At 45.8% G+C, this 23122-nt stretch overlaps 3 protein-coding genes across 8 annotated transcripts; 2 read left to right on the top strand and 1 right to left on the bottom strand.

Moving 5' to 3' along the window:
- klhl21 (kelch-like family member 21) lies at positions 1–10687 on the top strand. Of its 2 annotated transcripts, none has more exons than XM_056591411.1 (5): positions 1–152; positions 5450–6540; positions 7463–7868; positions 8330–8402; positions 8670–10687. In XM_056591411.1, the coding sequence occupies exons 2-5, from the start codon at positions 5514–5516 to the stop codon at positions 9006–9008; spliced, it is 1845 nt and encodes a 614-aa protein (XP_056447386.1). In that variant the 5' UTR covers positions 1–152; positions 5450–5513; the 3' UTR covers positions 9009–10687. The 2 variants fall into 2 exon arrangements, with proteins under 2 accessions (XP_056447386.1, XP_056447385.1); XM_056591410.1 differs by lacking the exon at positions 1–152 and adding an exon at positions 3196–5100 and having other exon boundaries at positions 8670–10686.
- Positions 8022–15510, bottom strand: zbtb48 (zinc finger and BTB domain containing 48). 3 transcript variants are annotated; one of them, XM_056591369.1, is made up of 11 exons: positions 15180–15510; positions 13814–14551; positions 13437–13729; positions 13249–13354; positions 12757–12849; positions 12526–12612; positions 12200–12354; positions 11817–11953; positions 11340–11504; positions 11113–11201; positions 8022–11017 (listed from the first exon to the last, which is right to left on the bottom strand). In XM_056591369.1, exons 2-11 carry the CDS (start codon positions 14495–14497, stop codon positions 10595–10597), a joined length of 2232 nt encoding a protein of 743 aa, XP_056447344.1. In that variant the 5' UTR covers positions 14498–14551; positions 15180–15510; the 3' UTR covers positions 8022–10594. The 3 variants fall into 3 exon arrangements, with proteins under 3 accessions (XP_056447344.1, XP_056447352.1, XP_056447336.1); XM_056591377.1 differs by lacking the exon at positions 15180–15510 and adding an exon at positions 15103–15177; XM_056591361.1 differs by lacking the exon at positions 15180–15510 and adding an exon at positions 14647–15173.
- Positions 14509–22758, top strand: nol9 (nucleolar protein 9). Of its 3 annotated transcripts, XM_056591390.1 has the most exons (14): positions 14509–14576; positions 15378–15470; positions 16162–16683; positions 16849–17059; positions 17525–17655; positions 17945–18080; positions 18645–18741; positions 19300–19397; positions 19502–19669; positions 19776–20028; positions 20479–20593; positions 20918–21092; positions 21232–21365; positions 21539–22756. In XM_056591390.1, exons 3-14 carry the CDS (start codon positions 16207–16209, stop codon positions 21653–21655), a joined length of 2112 nt encoding a protein of 703 aa, XP_056447365.1. In that variant the 5' UTR covers positions 14509–14576; positions 15378–15470; positions 16162–16206; the 3' UTR covers positions 21656–22756. The 3 variants fall into 3 exon arrangements, with proteins under 3 accessions (XP_056447365.1, XP_056447380.1, XP_056447374.1); XM_056591405.1 differs by lacking the exon at positions 14509–14576 and having other exon boundaries at positions 15050–15470; positions 21539–22758; XM_056591399.1 differs by lacking the exons at positions 14509–14576; positions 15378–15470 and adding an exon at positions 15477–15603 and having other exon boundaries at positions 21539–22758.
- Positions 22759–23122: the final 364 nt, after the last annotated feature.

Consider the following 23122-nt stretch of genomic DNA (forward strand, 5'->3'; position numbering starts at 1 on the left):
ATCATGTGTCAAATGTTATAGCGGAATCATGGCGCAGGAAAACCCGGAGAGTTCACCAGCATCAAAGTTACATTTCGTGGCCTAGATATCTCTTTATTATTAAACTGATCTTCGTCATATATATCTTCCTGTTGTCGACGACGTGGGGATCGGTGAGTTTACAAGAGGGAGCTTGTTGTCTTGTTTCAATCCGATGTGGTCGAGGATGCATCCATGCTGAGGGCCGATCACTTTATATACATTTATATGCCTCTTATATGCATGCATAAACATTATAAACGTTTTACTTACATTTAAATATATTTATATACCCTTCGTTTAGGTTTATGTACTTGGATACGTTTGTATACCTTAGAGCCTACATATTTACTCTTCGTGGATATACGTTTATAAACTCATCTAATGTAGAGTAATTGTATTTTATATACTATTAGTTAGTGTACTATCTAATGTAGACTATTGGTAGTATATATACTCTTAGTTAGTGTACTATCTGATTTAGTCTAATGGTAGTAGGCCTACTCTGAGTTAATGTACTATCTAATGTAGACTAATGGTAGTTTCTAAACGTTTAACGTTGTATACTCTTTCCCTGCCTAATTTAGATTAAAGGTAATTTACAGACGTTTATATCTTCTTAGTTAGTGTACTATCTAATGTAAACTAGTGCTAGCTATACGTTTATATACTCATTTTAATTTTAATTCTGCATTGATCATTGTATCCACAGGTTTGACACCTCTATTCAATGTGTGTTTATCTGTGTATTCAATGCAAAAAGTGCAAAAACGTTGCCAAGGACGACTATTAAAGTATCGCAATTCCACTATCTCAGTCTTGATAGTATTGACGTGCACAATTTTGTGCTGGGCCTTTATGGAAATTCCATGTAAAAGTTTAAGATAACCTTGATTATTATTGGACAGAGCTTGGGTGTTCATGAGTTGAAACTTGTTGACAACTAAGAAGACTAGGTTCTAAGTTATATTCTAACTATTCTAACTATTACAATTCCTTATGTATAGTGGTGGCACACATTATATTTGACAGCTGTGTGTACAATATGTTGGAAAAACCCACACCATTCCACCATGTATGCATGGTAGAGTTTCCAGAAGGTCATTATTTCCGTTTTGTAAAAGTCGCACCAATTTGTCTTACAGAACCTCTGTGGCAAAAATGGGACTTTAGCCAACTGCCAGATTCTCAACACTTCACACACCTACACACCCCTACCTAGCCTACTGCCAGATCCTTAACACTTCACACACCTACACACCCCTACCTAGCCTACTGCCAGGTTCTTAACACTTCACACACCTACACACCCCTACCTAGCCTACTGCCAGATCCTTAACACTTCACACACCTACACACCCCTACCTAGCCTACTGCCAGATCCTTAACACTTCACACACCTACACACCCCTACCTAGCCTACTGCCAGATCCTTAACACTTCACACACCTACACACCCCTACCTAGCCTACTGCCAGATCCTTAACACTTCACACACCTACACACCCCTACCTAGCCTACTGCCAGGTTCTTAACACTTCACACACCTACACACCCCTACCTAGCCTACTGCCAGATCCTTTCCCCTACAACACTCACACATATCTATCCTATCCTACTGCAAGCAACTTTCTCCTAAAACACTAACACTTATACCATCCTATCCTACTGCAAGCTCCTTTCACCATACAACACTAACACATTTACTACTACCAGCTCCTTTCACCTTCAACACTAACAAACATATACTCTCCTATCCTACCGCAGGCTCCTTCCACCATACAACACTAAGGCATTTACTACCAGTAGCTCCTTTCTCCTACGACACTAACACACATATACTATCCTATCCTACTGCGATCTCCTTTCCCCTACAACACTAACACATATCCTATCCTACTACCAGCTCCTTAACCCTACAACACTAACACATGCACACATGCACACCTCTACCCTAGCCGGCTAATGCTTGGTTTTGGAGGCCTCACATCAACCCCCTTCAGATGGAATGTGATGAGGGGAGCAGCCTGGCTTGCCTTTTTAGGGCCAAGCCTTCAAAGCCTTTGTAGTACCGGAGGCTGCAGGGTTTAAGACCGCTGCACTCCCACCATGTTCTCCTCCGTTCTATGCAGACGTGAACCAGAGAGACAGAGAGAGCGACAGAGGGAGAGAGAAGCAGCTTGTTGCAAGTTCTCAACAGTTAGTTGAGTGATATACTAACCATTTATCAACCGGAGAAACGCTGATAAATCTTTTCAGTTATAGCAATGAGATTTGAAATGCAGAAGTGGATAATTTCTAATAATCTTGGTGATAAGGTAATAAGCTATAAGCCAAATTTTGCATATAATAGTATTAAGGTTACATGCCATGGTCATTCAACTAGTGGCTGTTGTTTTGTTACACCGCATCACATTGTTGGCTCAAAGATACAAAATAAACGTAAGATGCATATGTGTGATTGGGACATGTCGGGGATCTATGGGCTTCATTTACAACCATGCCCTCTATAGATCATATATGGTGGTGACTTTGCATCGAACTATGGTTTAGTTTCGAACTAAGCCCTAGAGATCCTATGTGATGGTGACTTGGATCTAGAGTTCAGTTAGATCCAAGCCCTAGATCTTATATGGTTGTGACTACATGGATCTAGGGTTTAGTTTAGAACGAAGCCCTCGATCCATTGTTTTTGTTGTTTGTATTGAAGGCATAATCTTAAGAAGATGTTATGTTATATTCAGCCTCTATAAGGGGTGGTACGCCACATGGCTTGCTCTCTAGTTGCCTTTTAACTTCTAAACTAAGCCATACAACCTTTGTCTTTTTATATATGTCTTCCCCCCAGCAGTTGGACAACCATGGATGGCCAACTGTAAAGAATCTGTTTCCCATTATAGGTGCTTGACTACCTCATCCAGACATTTACAGACACAACAATTACCATTGAACATTTCTTGAGAGTTGGCTTAAATCTAAAGTAAGAGCAGTGTCTCAACGCTCTTACTCCCACTATGTGGGGCGTGGGGTCCTCCCCATCACCCAAGCTCATGACATAAGTCCACTTCCCGGAGCCGCAGCAGGGGGCGAACTAGGGGGGATGGGGCAATGAGGTGGTGGGTGGGGATGGTGGTGGAGGGGGGTGCTGTTGGCCCGTCTTCCTCATCCTCTCTCCTCCCGCTCCGAGCATATAAAGTTTCTGTGGGCTATTCTTGGCCCCGACCCGGTAAACACACTGAAAGGTTGCTCAATGCACCCGCTGGTTGTTTGTGTACTGACACAAAAGTGATTCGAACATTACAGGACTGACGCTTTTGATGATGAGGTTAACTATAGCGTCAACAGAGCCTGAAGATAGGGAGGTTGAACATGGTCTGTGAACAGGTTTGGGCTGACTTATTCCAAAAGGAGCACTGTGATCCTTAGTCTAAAAGGTTAAGTGCACACAAAGATGAGTGCACGTTTTTTAAGGACGGGTTGGCTTCTTGTTCAATCAAGTCAGAGTGTAAACAATATGAAATTCTGTAATAATAATAATAATAAGTGAACCACCAAATATGGTTGTTTAACTTGAATTCCCCCAAATAGTATTTTGCAGTTGTGTAAGTAGTAAAAAAAAAAAATATGGAAGCAATGCTAGCTAAATTGGCTAAGCAGCCAGCCATAGAGCCGTGGCTGTCTGGCTGTCCAGCAACACAAGTACAAAGAAGGAAAGAAAGGAACAATATGTGGGGAATAAGTACATCATCGCCACAGAGGGAAAGTCAGTAATCATCCCAAAAAAACCTAAAAGGAAGCAACAGGGCCAACAGAAGCTAGAGGAGGCCCCTCGATATGTTTCATCCACTATGTCTGGTGCACGCGCAGGGGGAAAACCGCAGCTGAGTCACTGGGACAAGGAGGCCCGGTCTTGGGCCGGGACCGCACGTTGATGCGTCACAGAGCCTGCAGTGTGTGAACCCTGTGTGGAATGCGTGTGTCCAGGCTCTCAGTCATGTCGCTGGTGTTCTGCTCTGTGGAACACCGGAGAGGAGGAGGCCTAGAGAGAGGAGACGGCATAGAGAGAGCGGGACAACCTTTGGGTCAATCTCCCGGTAAAGAGACGCCCGTGTATTTTAGGAAGGAATGATCATCCCTAAATCCCTAGGCATCTAGGAGTGTGTGTGTGCGTTGGTAAGAGTGTGTGTGTTGATAACCTCTACTGTTCCGCAAGAGGCAGGGCACACTCTTGGTGGGTTTTGTTTGCAAGGGTAACATTTTAAGTGTGGAAGGTTATTATCATGGTGTTGAATGCATAACAATTCTTGATGACGACATTATACACATTTTTTATAGGCTCCAATAACCCTTAAACTAAACTCTTATTACTACTGAACTAAGCAGCAGGTGCAGCAGTAGTTATAGACGCCTATAGAATTCATGTCTGCGCTCACGTACGGCAAATCCAATTTTCTTTCTCTTTTACCTTTCAGCACAGTATGTGATCTTCCATTACAAGTTATATTATCACATTAACAAAAAAAAACGGTGTAAACCACAAATCCACGTCTGCTTTCCTAGCTCATTATGTTCTAATTGATGTTCTAATAGTCCCAAGGCAAAATAACTTCCTAATTTGCCGCTATGAGCCTATTCAACACTCTTAATCATTTTCTAGGAAACTCAAAAGACAACCCAGAATACTTTCTCCCAGGATTCCTGTACTCTTCTCCCAACAAGCATAGAGAACAAGACATGTTCTCTATGTCTCCATATAATCAACTAGTTTGGTTTGTTCTCCTTAGATGATTGGTGGACTATTATGACAGGGGGCCGTGTGTTTTTGTCCTGGCTCAGCTGGCACTAGTCCTGTTAGAGACTTGTTCTGGTTGGGGGATAGTCGGGGTGTGGGTGTGTTCCCCCTCCCCCTGCCTGGATATGGACACTGCCGCTGTATTTATAGCTCCTGAGCAGGAGGCACACGCACTATTTTTCAAACTCAGCTAAGTAGCTAGTCATACGCGCCGACCGAGCAACTGACTGTTGTATGTTCTAGAAACGGGACGGTTTTTACTGTGGAGCCGGCCTGTGAGGGCCCCTCAGGTAGGAGTTACACCTAGTTTAGTTGGTTAGTTAGGTAGTTGTGTTAGTTTAGTATTAGTGTTTTGGTTTCTTCTAGTTTAAATCCTTTCAAAAGTGTGTTTCAGTTTTCGATTTCTCAACTACACAAAGCTATTAATATGTCAAAATAGGAATATATTTCCATAGAAATGTAAATCTCACAATAGTTCCTGATAAGTCAAAGTTCGGTTTTGTGGTAATTCCTGATTGTCTGCGCAACAGAAAGCTAACCTTTGAGCGTGTTCGCTTCTGAGGCCAAGTGCCCTGTCTCTCATCACACTCTATATAAAAACAATTTACCTCCTTGTGCAACCTCTCTATCTACCACTAGATGTCAAGTCGAGTGCTCTGAACAGCCCCAGCCGAGAGCGACACACCCAACCCGGGGATCAGAGATGGAGAAGCCCGCGCTGCTGACGCAGCCGTCCACGCTGCCCTTCTTCGACACGGCGCACGCCTTCAACCTCCTGCGGGGGATCCACGAGCTGCGCGCGGAGCGCAAGTTCTTCGACGTCACCCTGAGCGCCGAGGGCCAGGATTTCCACTGCCACCGCACGGTGCTGGCCGCCGCCAGCACCTACTTCCGGGCCATGTTCACCGGCACGCTGCGGGAGAGCGCCATGGACCGCGTGGTCCTGCACGAGGTTTCGGCCGAGCTGCTGGGTCTGCTGGTGGACTTCTGCTACACGGGCCGCGTCACCGTCACCCAGGACAACGTGGACATGCTGCTGAAGACGGCCGACCTCTTCCAGTTCCCCTCGGTCAAGGAGGCCTGCTGCGCCTTCCTCGAGCAGCGGCTGGACGTCTCCAACTGCCTGGAGATCCAGGACTTCGCCGAGGCGTACGCCTGCCGCGACCTGGCGGCCAGCGCCCGGCGCTACGTCCTCAAGAACATCATGGACCTGGCCAAGGGCACGGACTTTGAGAAGCTGACGTGGAAGCGCCTGCTGGAGATCGTGTCGGACGACGAGCTGAGCGTGGACAAGGAGGAGACGGCCTACCAGATCGCCACGCGCTGGGTGAAGGCGGACCTCAAGCGGAGGCTGCACTATTGGCCCGAGCTGCTGCAGCAGGTGCGGCTGCCCTTCGTGCGGCGCTTCTTCCTGCTGGCCCACGTGGAGAGCGACCCGCTGGTCTACCTGTCGCCCACCTGCCTGCGCATGGTCAGCGAGGCGCGCAGCTTCCAGTCCAGCGAGTACGACCGCCACGACCGGCCCTGCAACCGCATGCGGCCGCGCTCCTCCACGGGCCTGGCCGAGATCCTGGTGGTGGTGGGCGGCTGTGACCAGGACTGCGACGAGTTGGTGACCGTGGACTGCTTCAACCCCCAGACGGGGCAGTGGCGCTACCTGGCCGAGTTCCCCGACCACCTGGGCGGCGGCTACAGCATAGCGGCCTTGGGGAACGACATGTATGTCACAGGTGAGTGGACGGCCTGCCGGGAGAGGGACGGGTTCAGGTTCATCTGACGCTGAGCTAGCTGGTTTCATCTATTGTAGGTCCAGGTTCTGCTTAGGACATCCAGGTCGTTCTGAAGTTCCCTCTAAATGGAGGACAGGGGGAGTTACAAGTTCAGCCTTTCAGGGCTTTATACTTGGACTATTTTTGAATGCACTGCTGTTGAACTCTGTCATGACAGGAGATAGACGCTTATCTTGTATATTTTTATTTACTCTACCAGAGAGAATGAATGGTGTCCTGACTTTCTGTCCTGACCTCCTCCTCCTCCTCCGGCTCCTCTCATCTTACAATATGGCTCGCATAGTGCGTATAAATAAACTACACTCATCCAGCCAGCTTGGTCCAGCAATGTGGAAGAGGAAACTGATACAAGACACTTTGTCCTCTCTGCGCTGCAGTGGCGGATTAAACCACCAGAGGCCTTCCTCATCATCATCCTCAATGAGTTTCCATCAAGGCCACATGAGGACCCATGTCCAATATGGGCCATGGCCGCGACAGAAGAAGTATTCTTATGACCTAATCTCCCTCTGTGTTAACTCGCAGGCTCACTGTGGGACAATTATAATATATTCTGCTCAGTGGAAGTTTTTCCAATATCTTTCCCTGGCTTGGCTAATGTTTAAGGAGCTATACGAGGACGCTTCTCTGAGGCTCCACATTTAAAGAAGACATAAACAAGATCAATTGCTGCAACTATAAGTCTCTGAAGGCAAACTGGATTAACTAGACACCCAGCCTGCAGCGTAGGGCCCTATTATTTCGAACCCATCGTTTATCATTATGTCCACCGACCGACCGGGGGAACAAACGCACCGATGGCAACGCAGGAAAGTCGATGAAACCGTTTACAACCGCTGTGTTCATCTCTTTATCTACCCAGGTGGCTCTGACGGCTCCCGGCTCTACGACGGCGTGTGGCGCTACAAGTCGAGCGTGAACGAGTGGACGGAGGTGTCGCCCATGCTGAAGCCCCGCGAGTACCACAGCTCCTGCGTGGTGAAGGGCCAGCTGTACGTGGTGGCGTCCGACAGCACCGAGCGCTACGACCACGCGCTGGACTGCTGGGAGGCCCTGCCGCCCATGCTGCACGCCATGGACAACTGCTCCACCACCACGTGCAACGGGCGCCTGTACGCCATCGGCTCGCTGACGCCCGAGGACACCATGGCTATTCAAGGGTACGACGGCGAGACCAACCGCTGGTCGCTGGTGAGCGCCGGCCAGCTGCCGCCCTGGTCCTTCGCCCCCAAGACCGCCACGCTGGACGGCCTCATCTACTTCATCAGGTGAGAGCTGTGGGGGACACGCCCCTGACTGGGGACAAGCCCCCTGATTGGGGACACACCTCTGATTGAGGACACACCTCTGATTGAGGACACACCTCTGATTGGGGACACACCTCTGATTGGGGACACACGCCCCTACTTGGGACACGCCCCCTACTGGGGACACGCCCCCTACCGGTGACACCGGGAGAGTGATAAATAACAACGAAAAGGCGTTCACAGTGGAATGTGGAGCCTACTTCAGTGATCTAATCAGTTGTATTTTTCATGTAAAATAGGATGTGAGCATGCTGGAAAATATGTCAATATAGGAGATAAGTTCTAGTTCAAGTTAAATAGATTTTTTATATAGGTATTTTATTAATACACAGGATTAGATGTTATACTGTTATACTCACCTACCAATGTCAAAAGTTATATTTTTGTTAAATGTTCTCTTTTTAAATGTGTGTTTTATCCAGGGATGACTCTGCTGAGGTGGACGTTTTCAATCCAAAAAAGAACGAATGGGACAAGATCAGCCCAATGAACCAGGTATCAATGTTGATATTATTGTGTCTCCTTTATCAGGTTAACCTGAAATGTCCTCTCATGATATGACACAACTTCTGACCAAAGCCACATATTACTTGGGAGCAATCTGTTATAACTATTGAATGATCTATAGCTCACTGTCTCCAGCCCATTTTTTATCATAGCTAAATGTGACCTTTTTTCTTGTCAAGAGAACACCGTTCATTATTTCGGATATTGAATGAAAAATCCCTAACTCAATCTATCTCTGTACTCTATTCCTTCCAGGTGCACGTCGGTGGCAGCGTAGCGGTACTAGGAGGGAAGCTCTACGTGTCAGGCGGCTACGACAACACCTTCGAGCTGTCGGACGTGGTGGAGGCCTACGACCCGGCCACCCGTGGCTGGGTCATCGCCGGCCGCATGCCCCAGCCCACCTTCTGGCACGGCAGCGTCAGCATCTTCCGCCAGTTCATGCCCCTTGTGGTCAGCACCTTCGAAGCCGCGGAGATCCCCGACTCCAACGCGGTCCGCCTGCACCGACAACACAACCGTCAGCAGGCACTGCTCAACCTCCACAACAATCTCAACCAGAACCAGAACCATGACGTGAACCCGGCCCGCTGAGGAACGGAGGCCACACCCGCAGTACTCTCTCTTTATCTCCCTCCAGCCTCCTGGAGGGAGATGGAGTTGGCCTCAAAAACAGGTTTCACTGTAAATTCACCTCCTGGACATGTGGAAGCTGTACGAGAAGCAGAAGAAGAAGAAGAAGAAGCACTTTGGTACTATGAAGGTTTTCCCATCTGACATCCTCGCGGTCGGCAAGCCTGCTATTCTGCCATCGCTGATCAGCGCTCATGGTTATGTGTAGGTCTGATGGACTAAAGGATTTGACAGACCCAGTTAGATGTTTCCCGGACATCCCTGACAGTTTTTTGGATAGCGATTGATTTTTTTCGTCAGTTAAAATCAAAATGTAGGACGGTTGAGGTCGAGAATCCGTTGAGAATCAATAATATCCCCGACACCCGCTAACATTCCTAAAGCTTAAGTCCCGACCGTTTGTTAGCTAGCTCCACACGGACATGCTCTGTGGGGGCTGATTCGCCAATGTTATGTAGAATGTCACGTGTACAATAATCCCAGGTCCACGTATTCTAACTCCTGATTATGAATTTGACTAAACAACAACTCCCATCTCTGTTGTTGAGATGGGAGTTTCAAATTGCAATTCATCACTTTTATTTTATCATTTTTGTCACAGAAGAAAACTAACCTCTTTAGCGTTTTGAAAAACTTAACCAAACTCAAGACATTTTCTTGATGTGGTCTAAATCGGACAGGTTGCCCTATTAAAAATAATGTTCACTCCTGATCCTTGGCAGAGATATTTCTGGGTTCCAGTATATAATGTGCATGGAAAAGTATATTTTTGAATGTTTTCTTTTTTATATATATTTATGCTTTTGTATTGTTTTATTAGTTGTAACCCAGCAGTGGTTTGCGGTGGTGGATTTTCAAACACAACTGGAAGTGCTACAAATCTCTCAATTTGTTTTTTTGTAAAATAGTCTTCGAAGTAACACTTTTCTTAATAGGTTATGTTGTTTTCATACATATATTAGTATTGTTTAAGCTATTTTCCTATATATATCCTTCGTTGCCTGAATGTAATGTGTTTGTGTAACATTGATGTCTCGAAGGGTAGCAGAAATAAAACCCAGTCTGTGTAGTATGCTGCTTCATGTCTGTTTTGCTGCTTTTGACAGTCAAGCTACACTAATCTAATTCATGGTCTGTGGTGAACAAGACAAGGTTAAATGAGCAAATAACTTACAGCCTCTTATGCTCCAGGATGATCAGTTTTTGATTGGTGAGGTCACTGATCTTGACCAAGGATTTTGTTGCAGCCGATAAGACCGATTTCTATTTCCTCTTCTTCGAATTTGCGCCCCATGTTACTCCTTTCTTGTCTTTAATACTAAACAACCAATAAAGCAATGGTTTATTTTTTCCTTCTATTTAGAGACATTTACTTCCACACTAGGCATGTCAACACCCAAACATCAAAGATTAGATTCATAGTTTAAACTCTTGATTATGCTAACACATGCTCATACAAAATGCTTTTCAACCACACTTTTCAGGAAGGTTGGAATGGGGGACGGATCGTTCCGATCGCTGTACGTGGATCATGAGCGTGTCAGTCGTTATGTCTCCTTCAGCTCTCGCTCTGGCACTGCTAGGTTCTCTCCAATCCGCTCCAATACCCCCGTGGTGTACGAGCCTGGCTCCAGCTGAGTCTGCTGCAAGACCCCCGAGACGGGGACGATGTTCCCCGGGCATTCGTCCCCTACCACCAGGGCCCTAATGGATACCCCGTCCTCCATCACCACCACGGGAACAAAGCTGTCCGGGTCCAGGCCCGGGTCCGGAAGGGACAACTGCTGGCTCGGATCCTCCTGGATCGGCAGGGCCAGGGGGTCGTGCGAGGCGCTCAGCGTCAATGCCTTGGGGGACTGCGTGGCTTCGCCCTCGCCCTGGCTCTCTATGATGAGGTTCCTCAGCTTCCTTTGTTTGGGGTTGTAGTTCTCCATGCGTTTGTGGATGAGACTGTGACGTCGCAAGTGAGCCTTAGAAAGTACATGAGAGGGTGTCAAGTCGTGTGGCCATCGGGGGACGGTGGTGCGTTATAGGTTCTCGTTTGGCCGTGTGTTCACAAACCTACCTGTCGGGTGAACTTGTAGCCACAGTCGACACATTCAAACTTCCTCACTCCCTTGTGGCGCCGCAGGTGAACTCGAAGTTGTTCCAAGGCTGGAAAGAGACAAGACATGCAAGCCATTTGAATAGAATGGGATGATAATTGGCACGAAAAAATAAGATGTATAACAGACTGAAAATACATAACAGAACATCATCATCACAGATCATACTTTGTGTGGAATTCCTGACCTTTAAAGGTTTTGCCACATATGTGACAACAGTGAGGCCGCCCCTCCTGGTGCCTGCTGGCGATGTGGCGAACAAGCGGGCCTTTCTCCGTGAAGCGGTGCTCGCAGAACTCACAGCCGAAGGGGCGCTCACCCGTGTGGGTCCGGTTGTGCTTGTCTAGACTGGCTAATATCACAAAGACACACAGAAAGTGATGATTACATTGGGAAAAATGTGTTGTTGCTTTACAGGGATCGTTGTGAGGCAAGATCTCTATTGGGGTTGCGTATATGACTGATCTGTACAGGATCCCCATAGGTAACCATAATTACTCAATAATATATCAGGTATGTTTGAAGAATAAAGACAACTATCTATTTATCTACCAACAAGGCTTGGAGATCAAGCTTTCAAGAATAATCTACAGCTGGGAGACATATTCAAACAGAAGACGTTTGGGTAGGTAAAAGTCTTAGATATTGAGGGGCCAGTCCTAACCGTGCGTCCTGAAGGTCTTGCCACAGAGATGGCACTGATACGGCCGTTCACCAGTGTGCACGCGCAAATGCATGATCAGGTTGGTCTTCTGGGTGAACGCATGGCCACAGTAGCTGCACACGAACGGCCTCTCGTTTCTGTAACACAGCAATGCTACGATTATCCACATGGTGCGAGCCAGACGCCCGAAATCGACATAGAAAGAATGAAATGCAACATTTACGTATCATTGTTTTGTAATGTGTTTACATAATTAAAATATAATAATTAAAAATGTTCAATCCAAAAGAATAATTAAATCAAGCAATCACAATCCAAAACATCACCTGAAGTGACAGCGAGTTACATGAAAGATTCACTGAGTGCGGTCTGTGATTCCTAACCTGTGAATAGCTTTGATGTGCATCTGCAACCCGTTCCTGCTCGAGGCGCGGTGGGCGCACTCCTCGCACACAAAGGGCTTCTCCCCCCGGTGCTTTGCGGCCTCGTGCACGCGCAGCTCCGTGCGCGTCAGGAAGCCCTTGGTGCACTGGGAACACTGGGAGAATATATTCATAGGACACGGTCAAAACAGAGTTTCATCTCAGGGTTATCTTCATCTCAGGGAAATCCCCAGAATACAAAATGCAATGTTATGCCCTAGTGTGAATAATAAAGTGAAATGTTCGTACAAGCTACAACAAGCTACTACATGTGGAGTATAACCTACTGCGTGCGGTTTGGCAAAGCCATGGATCTTGATCAAGTGCATCGTCAGATCCCTCTTTTGCATAAACTGTTCAGGGCATGACGTACACTGGAATGGATGTGCAGAATATGGAGATTTAGTTGGAATCAGGTACCGAAGGTTTGGTCGTTTTATTGACTCACAAAGTATTACATTATAAAAGATCATTAATGATCACTGATCACAGATATAATAATCAAAAGGTGTTGATACCTTATTGGGCATGTCTCCTGTGTGGGAGATCATGTGTAAACGAAACTCCTGTTTTCTCTTGAACACCGAGGGGCATATAGTGCAAGAAAATGTCTGCAAAAGAACCAGGAAACAAAATGAGAAACATCAAGATGAAACTTTTATCCTAGACAACCCTGATATATGCAATATTCAATTTTGTTTAAGGCTAAAAAGAGCTCTACATTTTAAAGTGTACACCAATCCGTTGAGATGGATTAATATGTGCACCTTGATACACTAGAACTAAACCGAAAAACATGAACACAAATGCACACACAAAACTAGCCCATTCAATGAATGGCTCAGAAGAACAGATGCATTCACTTAACATTTAGTTGTTTTGCATTTGTGCAAAAGAGAGGAAGACAGCGGGCCAATGAGATGAAATCATCTATCCTGTTTTAGATTTCATCTTGAAAATTTCTTCTTCCAATTTTTTCACGTGCAAACCTTCAACATGTGGCCACTCACCACCACTTTGGAACAGTTTCTGGCCTCGTGTTCCAGAAGGTTCTCTTTCCTGAAGTACCGCTTCCCACACTTACTGCACACAAAGGGCTTTTCGCCTGTGTGCCTCCTGCAAACCAGACAGAGTCAAATCAATACAGAACATATCAAATCCAAACGCAGAAGACCAATCCTCGACCCCAACCCCGTACCTGTTGTGAACCTTGAGGTAGTATTTACTGCGGAAGGTCTTGTTGCAAACAGGACACTGCACCGACGGCTTTTTGGGGTCGGCTTCTGTGGCCTCGCCGTTTTCCTTCTTCTCAGCCTTCTGGGGGACTTTACTCCTTCCACTCGACACCGGGACTGCACTCGGCTCGGCGACGGGGACGTACTCCTCGTCCGAGTCTTCGTCGACCGCATCGAAACCGCCGCCCCCGTCCTCCGTCTCCTGATGGAGGTCGTGACCCAGCGCGTCCGTGAAGTCCATCTGGACCTCGGACATCTGAATCAAGCAAACACACGATCACATCAGCTGCATCGAACAGCAGACATGCAACAATAGCAACGTGATCCTGATGTGACCTACCTGTGTTTCTCTGCTCGAATGCACGGGGGTCCGGTCAATCGGTGCACAGTGATTGCTCATATCCACCGGGCTGACATGCGGGGCTCCTGTGCTGCCGTTATCCCGCGCTGGAGGTTCACAGGTCTCCCCTGGCAGGCGACGAGGGCACTTGACTTTGCGTCCCGAGCGTGTGATGGTGGTGACCTTTGTGGTCACATTGTCATGGGGGCTGGAAGTGGATGATTCTGCACTGGGCACATAAGCACCCGTTTCTTCATGGATTGAATATGGCTCAATTGTTTCCCTGGCCTTCTTAGGTCTTCCTCGTTTGCGCTTCACTGGCACGGGTTCTCTTAAGCTTTCGCTAAAGGACTGACACAGTGCAAGTGCTTGTGGCACACACAGGCACACCGCAGCACACCGCACCTTATCCAAGTTCAAGGCGTCCAGCTTTAGCTCTCCTGTGTAGACAAAGTTGAGCAGGAGCTCCAGCCCGTCGTTAGGGCAGTCGGTAAGACGAACCTCCCTGCTTGGGTAGTCATCTTCTCGAAAGAGATCACTGCAACAGGCGAGGACGTTGCGGTGGGCCATGTACACGACCCCATCGCCAACGTCCAGGGCGGCGTCGCAAAACCGCCCTAGCGTCCTCTGCTGGTTTAATGATGAAAGTACATTGTGTGCATGGTTGCCGTCTTGCGGAAACATTTTTCGCAGTTTAGATGGCTGTTGGAATGCACATCGTGGGCCTTTGAATGAAAACTGGAAAAGATCAATTGATATTTCAGTAGGCGTTATGATTAGAACATTATTATTTTTTATTTTTTTTTACAATATTAAGAAATGATTGTAGGTACATTTAAAACGACTCTCCGTGTAGTGTTATTTGGTACGAGTAGTGTTATTTGGTACGAGTAGTGTAATTGGATATTGTATTAAACACTATGCCCTGCCATTATTATCCTTTAAGAATAAACAATTTAGCCTGTTAAGGGACGTGCAATTATACATTTTCATGATATGCAAATGTAGTCATCTACTCGCTTTAGAGCAGTTCTCAATGCAATGCATATGTCCTGACATAATTACTATGTGTAAAATTCATGATGTCAAGAACGTAACAACGCTTGTCAAGTATTAAGTTCCAGCCAGTCAATCTCTGGTGGGTCTTAAATTGTTGCAAACCCCTGCGCTGAGCTCGACGTTATGTCCCACCGCATATGTTTAAAGACACTCCCTTAACGATCTTTTCATTGGGCTGTCTCAGTACAGACTTTAACAGTAATCTTATTTAAATCACAGTTGCTATTAACCTGTAAATAACGTTATTGATCTTCAAATGATCAGCGAATAAATAAACAAACTAGCTAACGTTATGCTACATGTGTACCTTGTTTCGGGTAGGCCCTTCAATGTTTGAAAGGAAGTGGATGTGACGCCGTTCACCAACAAACTCTGCGAAATGTTGTTTTCCACAATAATAGCTATTTTCTTGGAAAAATGAATTATTTCACTCATATTGAATACATATGCTCGAGTATAATCGTGTGAGCATTTTTTTCGCTTTTGTTTTCCTTCAATGAAACAGGAAAAATGTATCTAATAACTGCTGTAAGAAACTAAACTCCGCGTTGCTTTTGGTCGACCATCTGAGGATCTGTTGCTTTCACATGGCTAACTGGTAAGATTGTTAGCACGCTCGCGTGTACAACGTGTCTAGAGCTAGCTCATGGTTTACCTTGATTTTATAGATGACTGACCAAAAACACATCTAAAGGGTTTAGGGAACATTTCATGCATGTAACGACATTGTGGTAAATTACAAATCTATTATTATAAATGAGATTAAATACAAGATCGGTAGCGATTTGGCTGACTGGATTACGCTAGCATACATTTTGACAACATAACGAGTTGTTAATGTTGCATGTTTATCAGTAGACAGATTGGTTTAGGTTAAATGTTTACCAGTCTGCAGACTGGGTTAGATTAAATGTTGTCATAATGAAAGATTATTTTTTTATTATATGTTTACCAGTAGACAGATTGGTTTACGTTTCATTGTTTACCAGTAGACGGAATGGTTTAGGTTACATGTTTACTAGTAGACTGATTTTTCACATTGTGTAGTAATAGACAGATCCCTACCAGATCCCAATTGAATAACTTCAACATTTTGTTTTTTATTTGTATTGGCGTAGTTGATTAAAGTGTTTTTATTAACGGCTCATAGGGTTGACCACATTAACTATGGAGGTTATGTTGTAGTGTTAATATCAGAGTGGTGGTCAATTGTTACATAGATACAACATGCAGGCGATCATATGAAAAGTACTGTTTGAAAACTATCTTTCTCTACTGTCTCTTTCTAGCATGTCCCACCTCCCTTCCAGTGACAGCGCATTGACCGCCTGAACATGAAGGTAAATAAATTGGCTCCAGAAAAGGGGGCTAGGGCTTCCTCCCTGAAGTGGAGGAACACCAAGGCCCAACGCTGCACAACTCGCGTAAACTTATCTGAACTCCCATCGACCCCTGTTATGGTCAAAATGATCAAGGAACACCAAGCAGCAGTAAAGAAGAAACCCCAAGTGAAAAGGCTGGAAAGGAAAGCCATGACCGTTTCTGGATCAAAAGAAAAGAAACACACTTCCTTTGAGTCTGAGAAGACGCATCCAAATACTAACGGGAAATCGGAAGTTACAATGAACATTGATGCTGATGACTGGCAAGAATGGAGTACCAATGGCAAGAGCTCACTTGGGAATGGTGAGACGTCTGCAGATGGCGTAGAGACTGTGAGCTCCGGGCGCTTGGAGGGAGAATCTTTTCATTGCTGCGCAGAGAGAGATGAAGACCGGAATCATGCAGTGCTTGTCATGCAAAAGTCTCAGGTATACAAAGCATTATGAGACATTCCAAATCTGTAATTTTTTTAAGCTGCTTGATTTAGATTCAAATTCTTGCATAACCTTTTCTTTTTGGCTGAATGAAACAAGTAAATTCAGACGGTGCCTATTACATGGTAAAACAACTATGTGGCTTTGTCTCGGCGACAGACGCTGTGTTTCCGAGGAAAGTGCCTTCTGACCTGCCTTTACGGGCGAGTTGAGGTGATGGGGTTCACCATCGAAGAAGGCCAGCAGCCGTATCCCCTCTTCTCTCCGGCCTCTCACTGCCCGCTGACGGTAACCGCGCTGGGAAGCACTGATGATGCCCGAGACGAGGGCATGGAAGCCACGGCGATCCTCCGCAAGTATCTCACGCCCGGTAACTACATGAAACCTCTGACACCCATATCATGTGATACTACATGTTATTATAACATGCACCTCCTTCATCCTTCAGTCACAGAATGCTCCCATTCCTTTTTACTATTCATAATATACTTTACTATTTAATGTAAGTTGGATATTAGGATACATGGTTGTATGTGTGTTAAGATGGCCTGAGGCGGTTTTGATGATTCCTTCAAGCTTCCTTTCACCAAAGATCTTCATTGTCAACTATTAGACATCCTCCAAAGCCCGTAGTAAACTAGCTGTGGCACTTTTATGATGTCTATTTAAGAGGGAGTGTTATAAAAGTAACATGTGTGAAAATTTTGCTGCCTTACCATGTAACACAAGCAGTGAGGATTATGAATATGTTGGAACCAACCAGCAAGCAAATACTGCAGATGTAGTTCATTTTATTTCAACACAGTATAACTAATATGTCTCCCTTTTTATCCAGCATCACAGATAAGGCTTTTGAGAAGAATCAACCTAAACTCATCTGTGATCCTTCTGGAGCCCATGGAGACCTCTCTGACCCGCTTCCTTTGTAGCTTCCCAGATCTCAGTGAACTGTTCAGTCCCCCTGTGGTGAGTTCAGCCAGAGATACACTATGTATATCTTTATAAGTTGTTTCATTCCCATCATTATCGATCAAGTTAACCAGCGGGTTTGAGATGTTCACTAGAGTATTTCATGTTTGATGCATCAACATTTACTTGTGGACATACCCCTTTACATGTTTCTTGTTGCACAGATGGTGTCCTGTAATGAGTTGGCAGCGCTACAAACCACACATTATGAACTGTTATGCCCAGAAGAGAAATGGACTGTACGGACTAGGCTTGATCAAAGTTTTCTCTCCCTCCCGATTGGTAGAGTGAGCTCATGTCGGCGGTGCTGGACACGCCCCTCAACGGGCTGGGTATGATCCCCCTGGTCAGTGACGTGGAAGGCCTGAGAATGTCCAAGAGCTACAGAGAGGCCCTCAACACGGTGGTTAGCGCTTGCAGAGGTACATCCTATAATCCATCGGCCTATTACACACTAGGGCTTTGACTCCGAACTTCGTCATTCGAATATCAAAAAATAAATCAAAATTCAAACGAATATTAGGCAGCCCTTAATATTCGAACCTGTTATGGGCAGGCCAAGAGGGAGAGACGTCGGAGAACCCAACGCAGACCATTCATAATATTGTAATGACCACGGAAGAGGCAGTGAATGAAGTATTGATTAGACAGCGATTTATTAGAAACCGAATAAACCGTTGGAACACGCAAGACCGGTAACCATAGCAACGCGGTAAAAAACCTCACGAAGCCAGGTTTTACTGAAGGCATTTAATGGTCAAAATATTATTAATAAATAATCAAATATATTCGAATATTAATAAACAAACAAACAAACTTCGAATATGATTTTTGGGCAAAAGTCAAAGCCCTACTGCACACTGAGGGCTCCTCTATAGTGCCTATGCAGAGGTACATCACATAATCCATTGGCGGTCTGCTACAGACAAAGGGCTCATCTCTAGGGTCTTTTCACACCAGAACCTTCCTTTTTTCTTTCTTTCCAGACGACGGGGATGGTTGCGTGGTGGTCCTTGTATGTGGAACTAAGAACGTAGGGAAGTCCACCTTTATCCGAGTCCTCCTCAATACTTTGCTCAATCAGTAAGTATTAATTTCAATAATGCATTGTATTGGGGTCTACTGTTGATGTATCCCTGAGCAAGACACTTAACCCTAACTGACCACGACGAGCTGGCAGTCGCCTTGCCGACGGTGTGTCAATGTGTGTATGAACCGATGTAAGTCGCTTGGGATAAAAGCGTCTGCTAAATGCCCTAATTGTAATTGTAATTGGATATAAACCGATTTTTTTTAATGCAAGTATGATGTCTGTATCAGACAAAATACAAACTGATAAACCACATTTCCCTAAAAAATATACAATTTTATGCTTAAAATATAATTTGACACAGCCATGTTGAATATCCCTAAATAAGACCATTAACGGCAAACTAAATCTAAACTCTTCATTAAAATGTGGAAATGGAATCTGAGAACTGCGCATTGGCCTGTAATAAAGGTGAAGAATTCAGAATGGGTATTGACGGGGGATGGTTGTAATGCTGAACAGTTTGGTTCATGGAACTGTCATAATCATTTGACCTTTGGTTTCCGAGGTTCGACGTTCAGTAGCTTAATGGGATGCCTTTGTCCTTCCAGCACTACGGGTATAGACTACTTGGAGGGCGACCTGGGACAGACTGAGTTCACCCCGTCAGGCTGCCTTTCCCTGTCCACCGTGACAGAGCCTCTCTTGGGTATGCTGATGTCCATCTTCTCGAAGATGCTTTGAGTTAGTCTACTTTTTAAAGCATGTCCTATGAGGCAAAGAGCCGCGGACTGACTTAAGCGCTCTTTTAAGGTCCTCCCTTCACACACCAGCGCACGCCAGAACACATGATCTACTATGGCCAGACGTCCTGTGACTCGGACCTGGACCGCTACCTCGAGTCCATGAAGTCCCTTTGGAGCAGGCGTCCCCAGAGCCGGGACACTCCCGTGGTCATCAACACCATGGGCTGGGTCAAAGGTCAGTGTCCTGAGCGCCGTGAAAGAGTTCAGCCCCTTCACCCCCCCGGGGGTGTGCGTGTAAAACGGATGAGCTGTAACGTCGCCCCCTGCTGGCCGCCCTGCAGGCTTCGGGTTCCAGATGCTGGTGGACGTGCTCCGCCTGCTGCCCGTGACCCACGTGGTCCAGCTGGGCCACGGCGAGTCCATGCACTGTGCCACGCTCACGCCGGACCTGCTGCAGACGGCGCAGGGCTACCTCACCAAGCCCCCGGCGCACACGGCCATGGACGAGTTCACGGAGGGCCACAGCCCCGCCCGCACCTACGCCCACCTGGCCGTGCAGTCCGCCTTCCAGGGCGTAGGGCGCCAGGGAGCATCGTGAGTGGGCCGCATCGTGACAGGCGGGACTTCACCGTTAGAACAGCAATGATAATGGAGATGAAGAAAATACAGAATTAAATGTATTTATTTAGTGGCAGCGATTACTAAAACTGTGCATGAACACTGTATTCTAGGACCCCTAACGGCAGTGCCTGTGATTGGTTGGAGCGCCTCACTTATTGCTGAGGTGTAACGATTTGTAATTTGATTTGAATGTAATTGGTGTTGAAAAAATGCGACACCCAATGCGGTTTCTTTGTGTTTTTAATGCATTAATTGTGATTGTGATTAGCTTATTGAGGTTAGCTTATACGAGTTGGATATTAATAATGTTATTAATTTTGCAGCCATTCCAGCTGAGTAGAGTAAAGGATAAATGGTGATGAAAAGCATTTAAATACTTCCACCACTAGGGGTCGCTCTAACCTCAACTCTATAATCTCCCAGGAAACACCAGCGTAGCAATGAACTCCGAGAGCTGTCTCTGCTAGCTTACCTGAGTCAACTCCAAGAAGCTCACCAAGGGCCCGTCAGGCAGCTGAACTGCCTCACCCCCTACCAGGTACCGGTATCTGCTGTAACCAAAGATCCCTCTATATCCTTCTATACAAACAGCAAGCTTTTGATCACTCATACACAATACTACAACATACTCCTCTAAAATAGTATTTACAGTCAAATAATAATATTTGACTGTCGGGCTGTAGGATTTTCATTTAGGCCTAGTTTAATAACGATGTTGTCAAGTAATATCCGACTAACAGAGATGGACATATTTAACCTAGTATCCTCTGTATTGCATCTTTCTATATGCGGTCATGCTATATATATATTAGCATTGTTTGATTTTATTTTGAATGGTTTTGTTTATTTTGCCCGGGTAAAGGTCCCTCACACAGCTGTGGCTATCGGTGTGACCCACTGCGAGGTGGCCCCCAGCCACGTGCTGTATGCCGCCAACGCCAGCCTGGTGGGGCTGTGCTGCCTGCCGGAGAAGGTGACGAGCCGGGGAGGCCCGGTGGTCCTCTCCCATGCGCCCCTCTGCCCCTGTGTGGGCTTCGGTGAGTGGTGACCTGCCGGATCTTTACTGTGCACAATAAGCTGCGGCCCTCTCCATAACCAGTGTACTGACCCACCCCATTGGATGATGAGGTGGAGCTTGAAAGGTTTATCGTTTTGACCACGTGTAACGGTTGCCAGGTGTGCTCCGGGGAATCGACATGGCGCGAGGCCTGTACTTCCTACTCACCCCTGTGGACCCCTCCATCCTCCGCAACGTCAACTGTCTCCTCCTGGGGGCCATCACCCTGCCCTCCTGCATCCTCACAACACAGGTGAGCGAAGCGCTGCCTTTATCATTCTATGCACCTCCCGAAACCACAGGGGCATTTTAAGGCATGAGTGGAAAAAATAAATAGTCAAGCTTGAGTTTTGCATGGATGAATGATACACAGGAAGAAAAAAACCCATGTCATTGCGTTTTAATTTCTCCTGCGTCTGTTTTCAGTCTGGCTGCGAGGAAGAGAAGCCATATGTCACCACGGACTACAGTTTTGATCTGACCGGAGCAGGGAAGATGCGCGTGTTCAAAGGCATTGTACGGCCCGGTCAAGTGGGGAAGTAGCGACTGCAGAGACACATCAGTTTGTTGATTCTCTATCCTTGTTTAAAGACTTGTTGCAGCAAGCTTCCACTTGACAGAGCTGAGATTCTGCTGAACTGAGGGAGGGGATACTGTGAAAGAAGGTCCGTCATTGGTGGAGCGTGGATTGCTCCTTCCTATTAATGGATGTCCCGACAAGTACTGTGGAGAGAAGAGATAGTGAAATGAATGACACTGGGTTCCCCTTCTCCCTTTCAAGACAAAACCTAAGCAAGCATTTACAGTTGAAGCTCTCATTTCATGTCATCGTTCAATGGCATTCCAAGCAGATACTTAATATTTGTTACAACATTAAAAGTGAAATTCCTTGTTTTTCAAACTTCTGTGATTTTATTGTCAGTGTGAAAGCAGTGAGCAGTCCGGACAGGGAAGTGTTAAGTGCTTGGTGACTCAAAGCATACAATTAAACCTTGGTTCTAAAATAGATGTTAAGTGGAACTCAAATTAAAAACCAAAATAACGACCACATAATATTACAGTAGTGAATATGGAGTATGGGTCTTGAAATGTAAAAGCCTCTTTCTCTGTGCTTGCACAGTACAGAGATTATGCAGGCTCAATTTAGCACCTCATTACTGAATGCTCTTGAGCATGAAATTAATTGTGTTTGCACCAATGTCAATTTGACCTTATAGCTTTGGGCATTTGCATTTCATTAATGGGGGTAGAGGCGTAGAAAACACAGATTGTTTTGCTCATGCATTTACAAATGAACAGTTTATTTTCTATTGTAGGAGTATGCTGTAAAATAAAGTCCCATCGTATTCGTGGGCATGATTTCACTTCATTTACCTATTGAGCCATTTCTCACTACATTAGAGTGTCAGTAATAAGATGTCATTCGGCTCCTCCTGCCTCTGCTTAGGATCCGATCCGAACAACTTGGACCCTATAGTTACTACCAGCCAATGTTTATAAAGGGTAAACAATGTTATTTGCCTATAATGGAGACAAGGCAGTAGGTGGAAGCACCAAGAACTCCAGTCGTAAACATCCATTCATGCTGAGTAGAATTTGTCATTTGTTAAGTGAGCTATTTAAACATGCCCTGTATGTCCCTTGTCTGGTTTTGTTTGCTGTTGGTCCACCACTGTGTGTGTTTGTGTGTGTGTCTGTGCGTGCACAGTCAAACAAGCAGAGCTACATTGTGGTTGTGTCATTGTTTTCACTTTCCCAGGATGGGCATTTTCCAATAGAGCTCATGCAGAATAAAGAGAGCCATCCACTCAAGTCTGAACATATTGGGGGCAAACACAGTGACACAATAGAGGAAATCACCATGGTTTGTAAAAAGGCTCCACAGTCAATATTAGAGGGGCGGAAAGTCATCTTTGTTTTATGTAGGAGGTATACTTTCTCCTGGTTTGTATGTAATCCAAATCCCAATTGGAAAATACAATGACTTATTTTTTATCCTACAGTTATAAA

This window comes from Gadus chalcogrammus, chromosome 1 (assembly GCF_026213295.1).
Source record: "Gadus chalcogrammus isolate NIFS_2021 chromosome 1, NIFS_Gcha_1.0, whole genome shotgun sequence".
NCBI classification, from domain to species: domain Eukaryota; kingdom Metazoa; phylum Chordata; class Actinopteri; order Gadiformes; family Gadidae; genus Gadus; species Gadus chalcogrammus.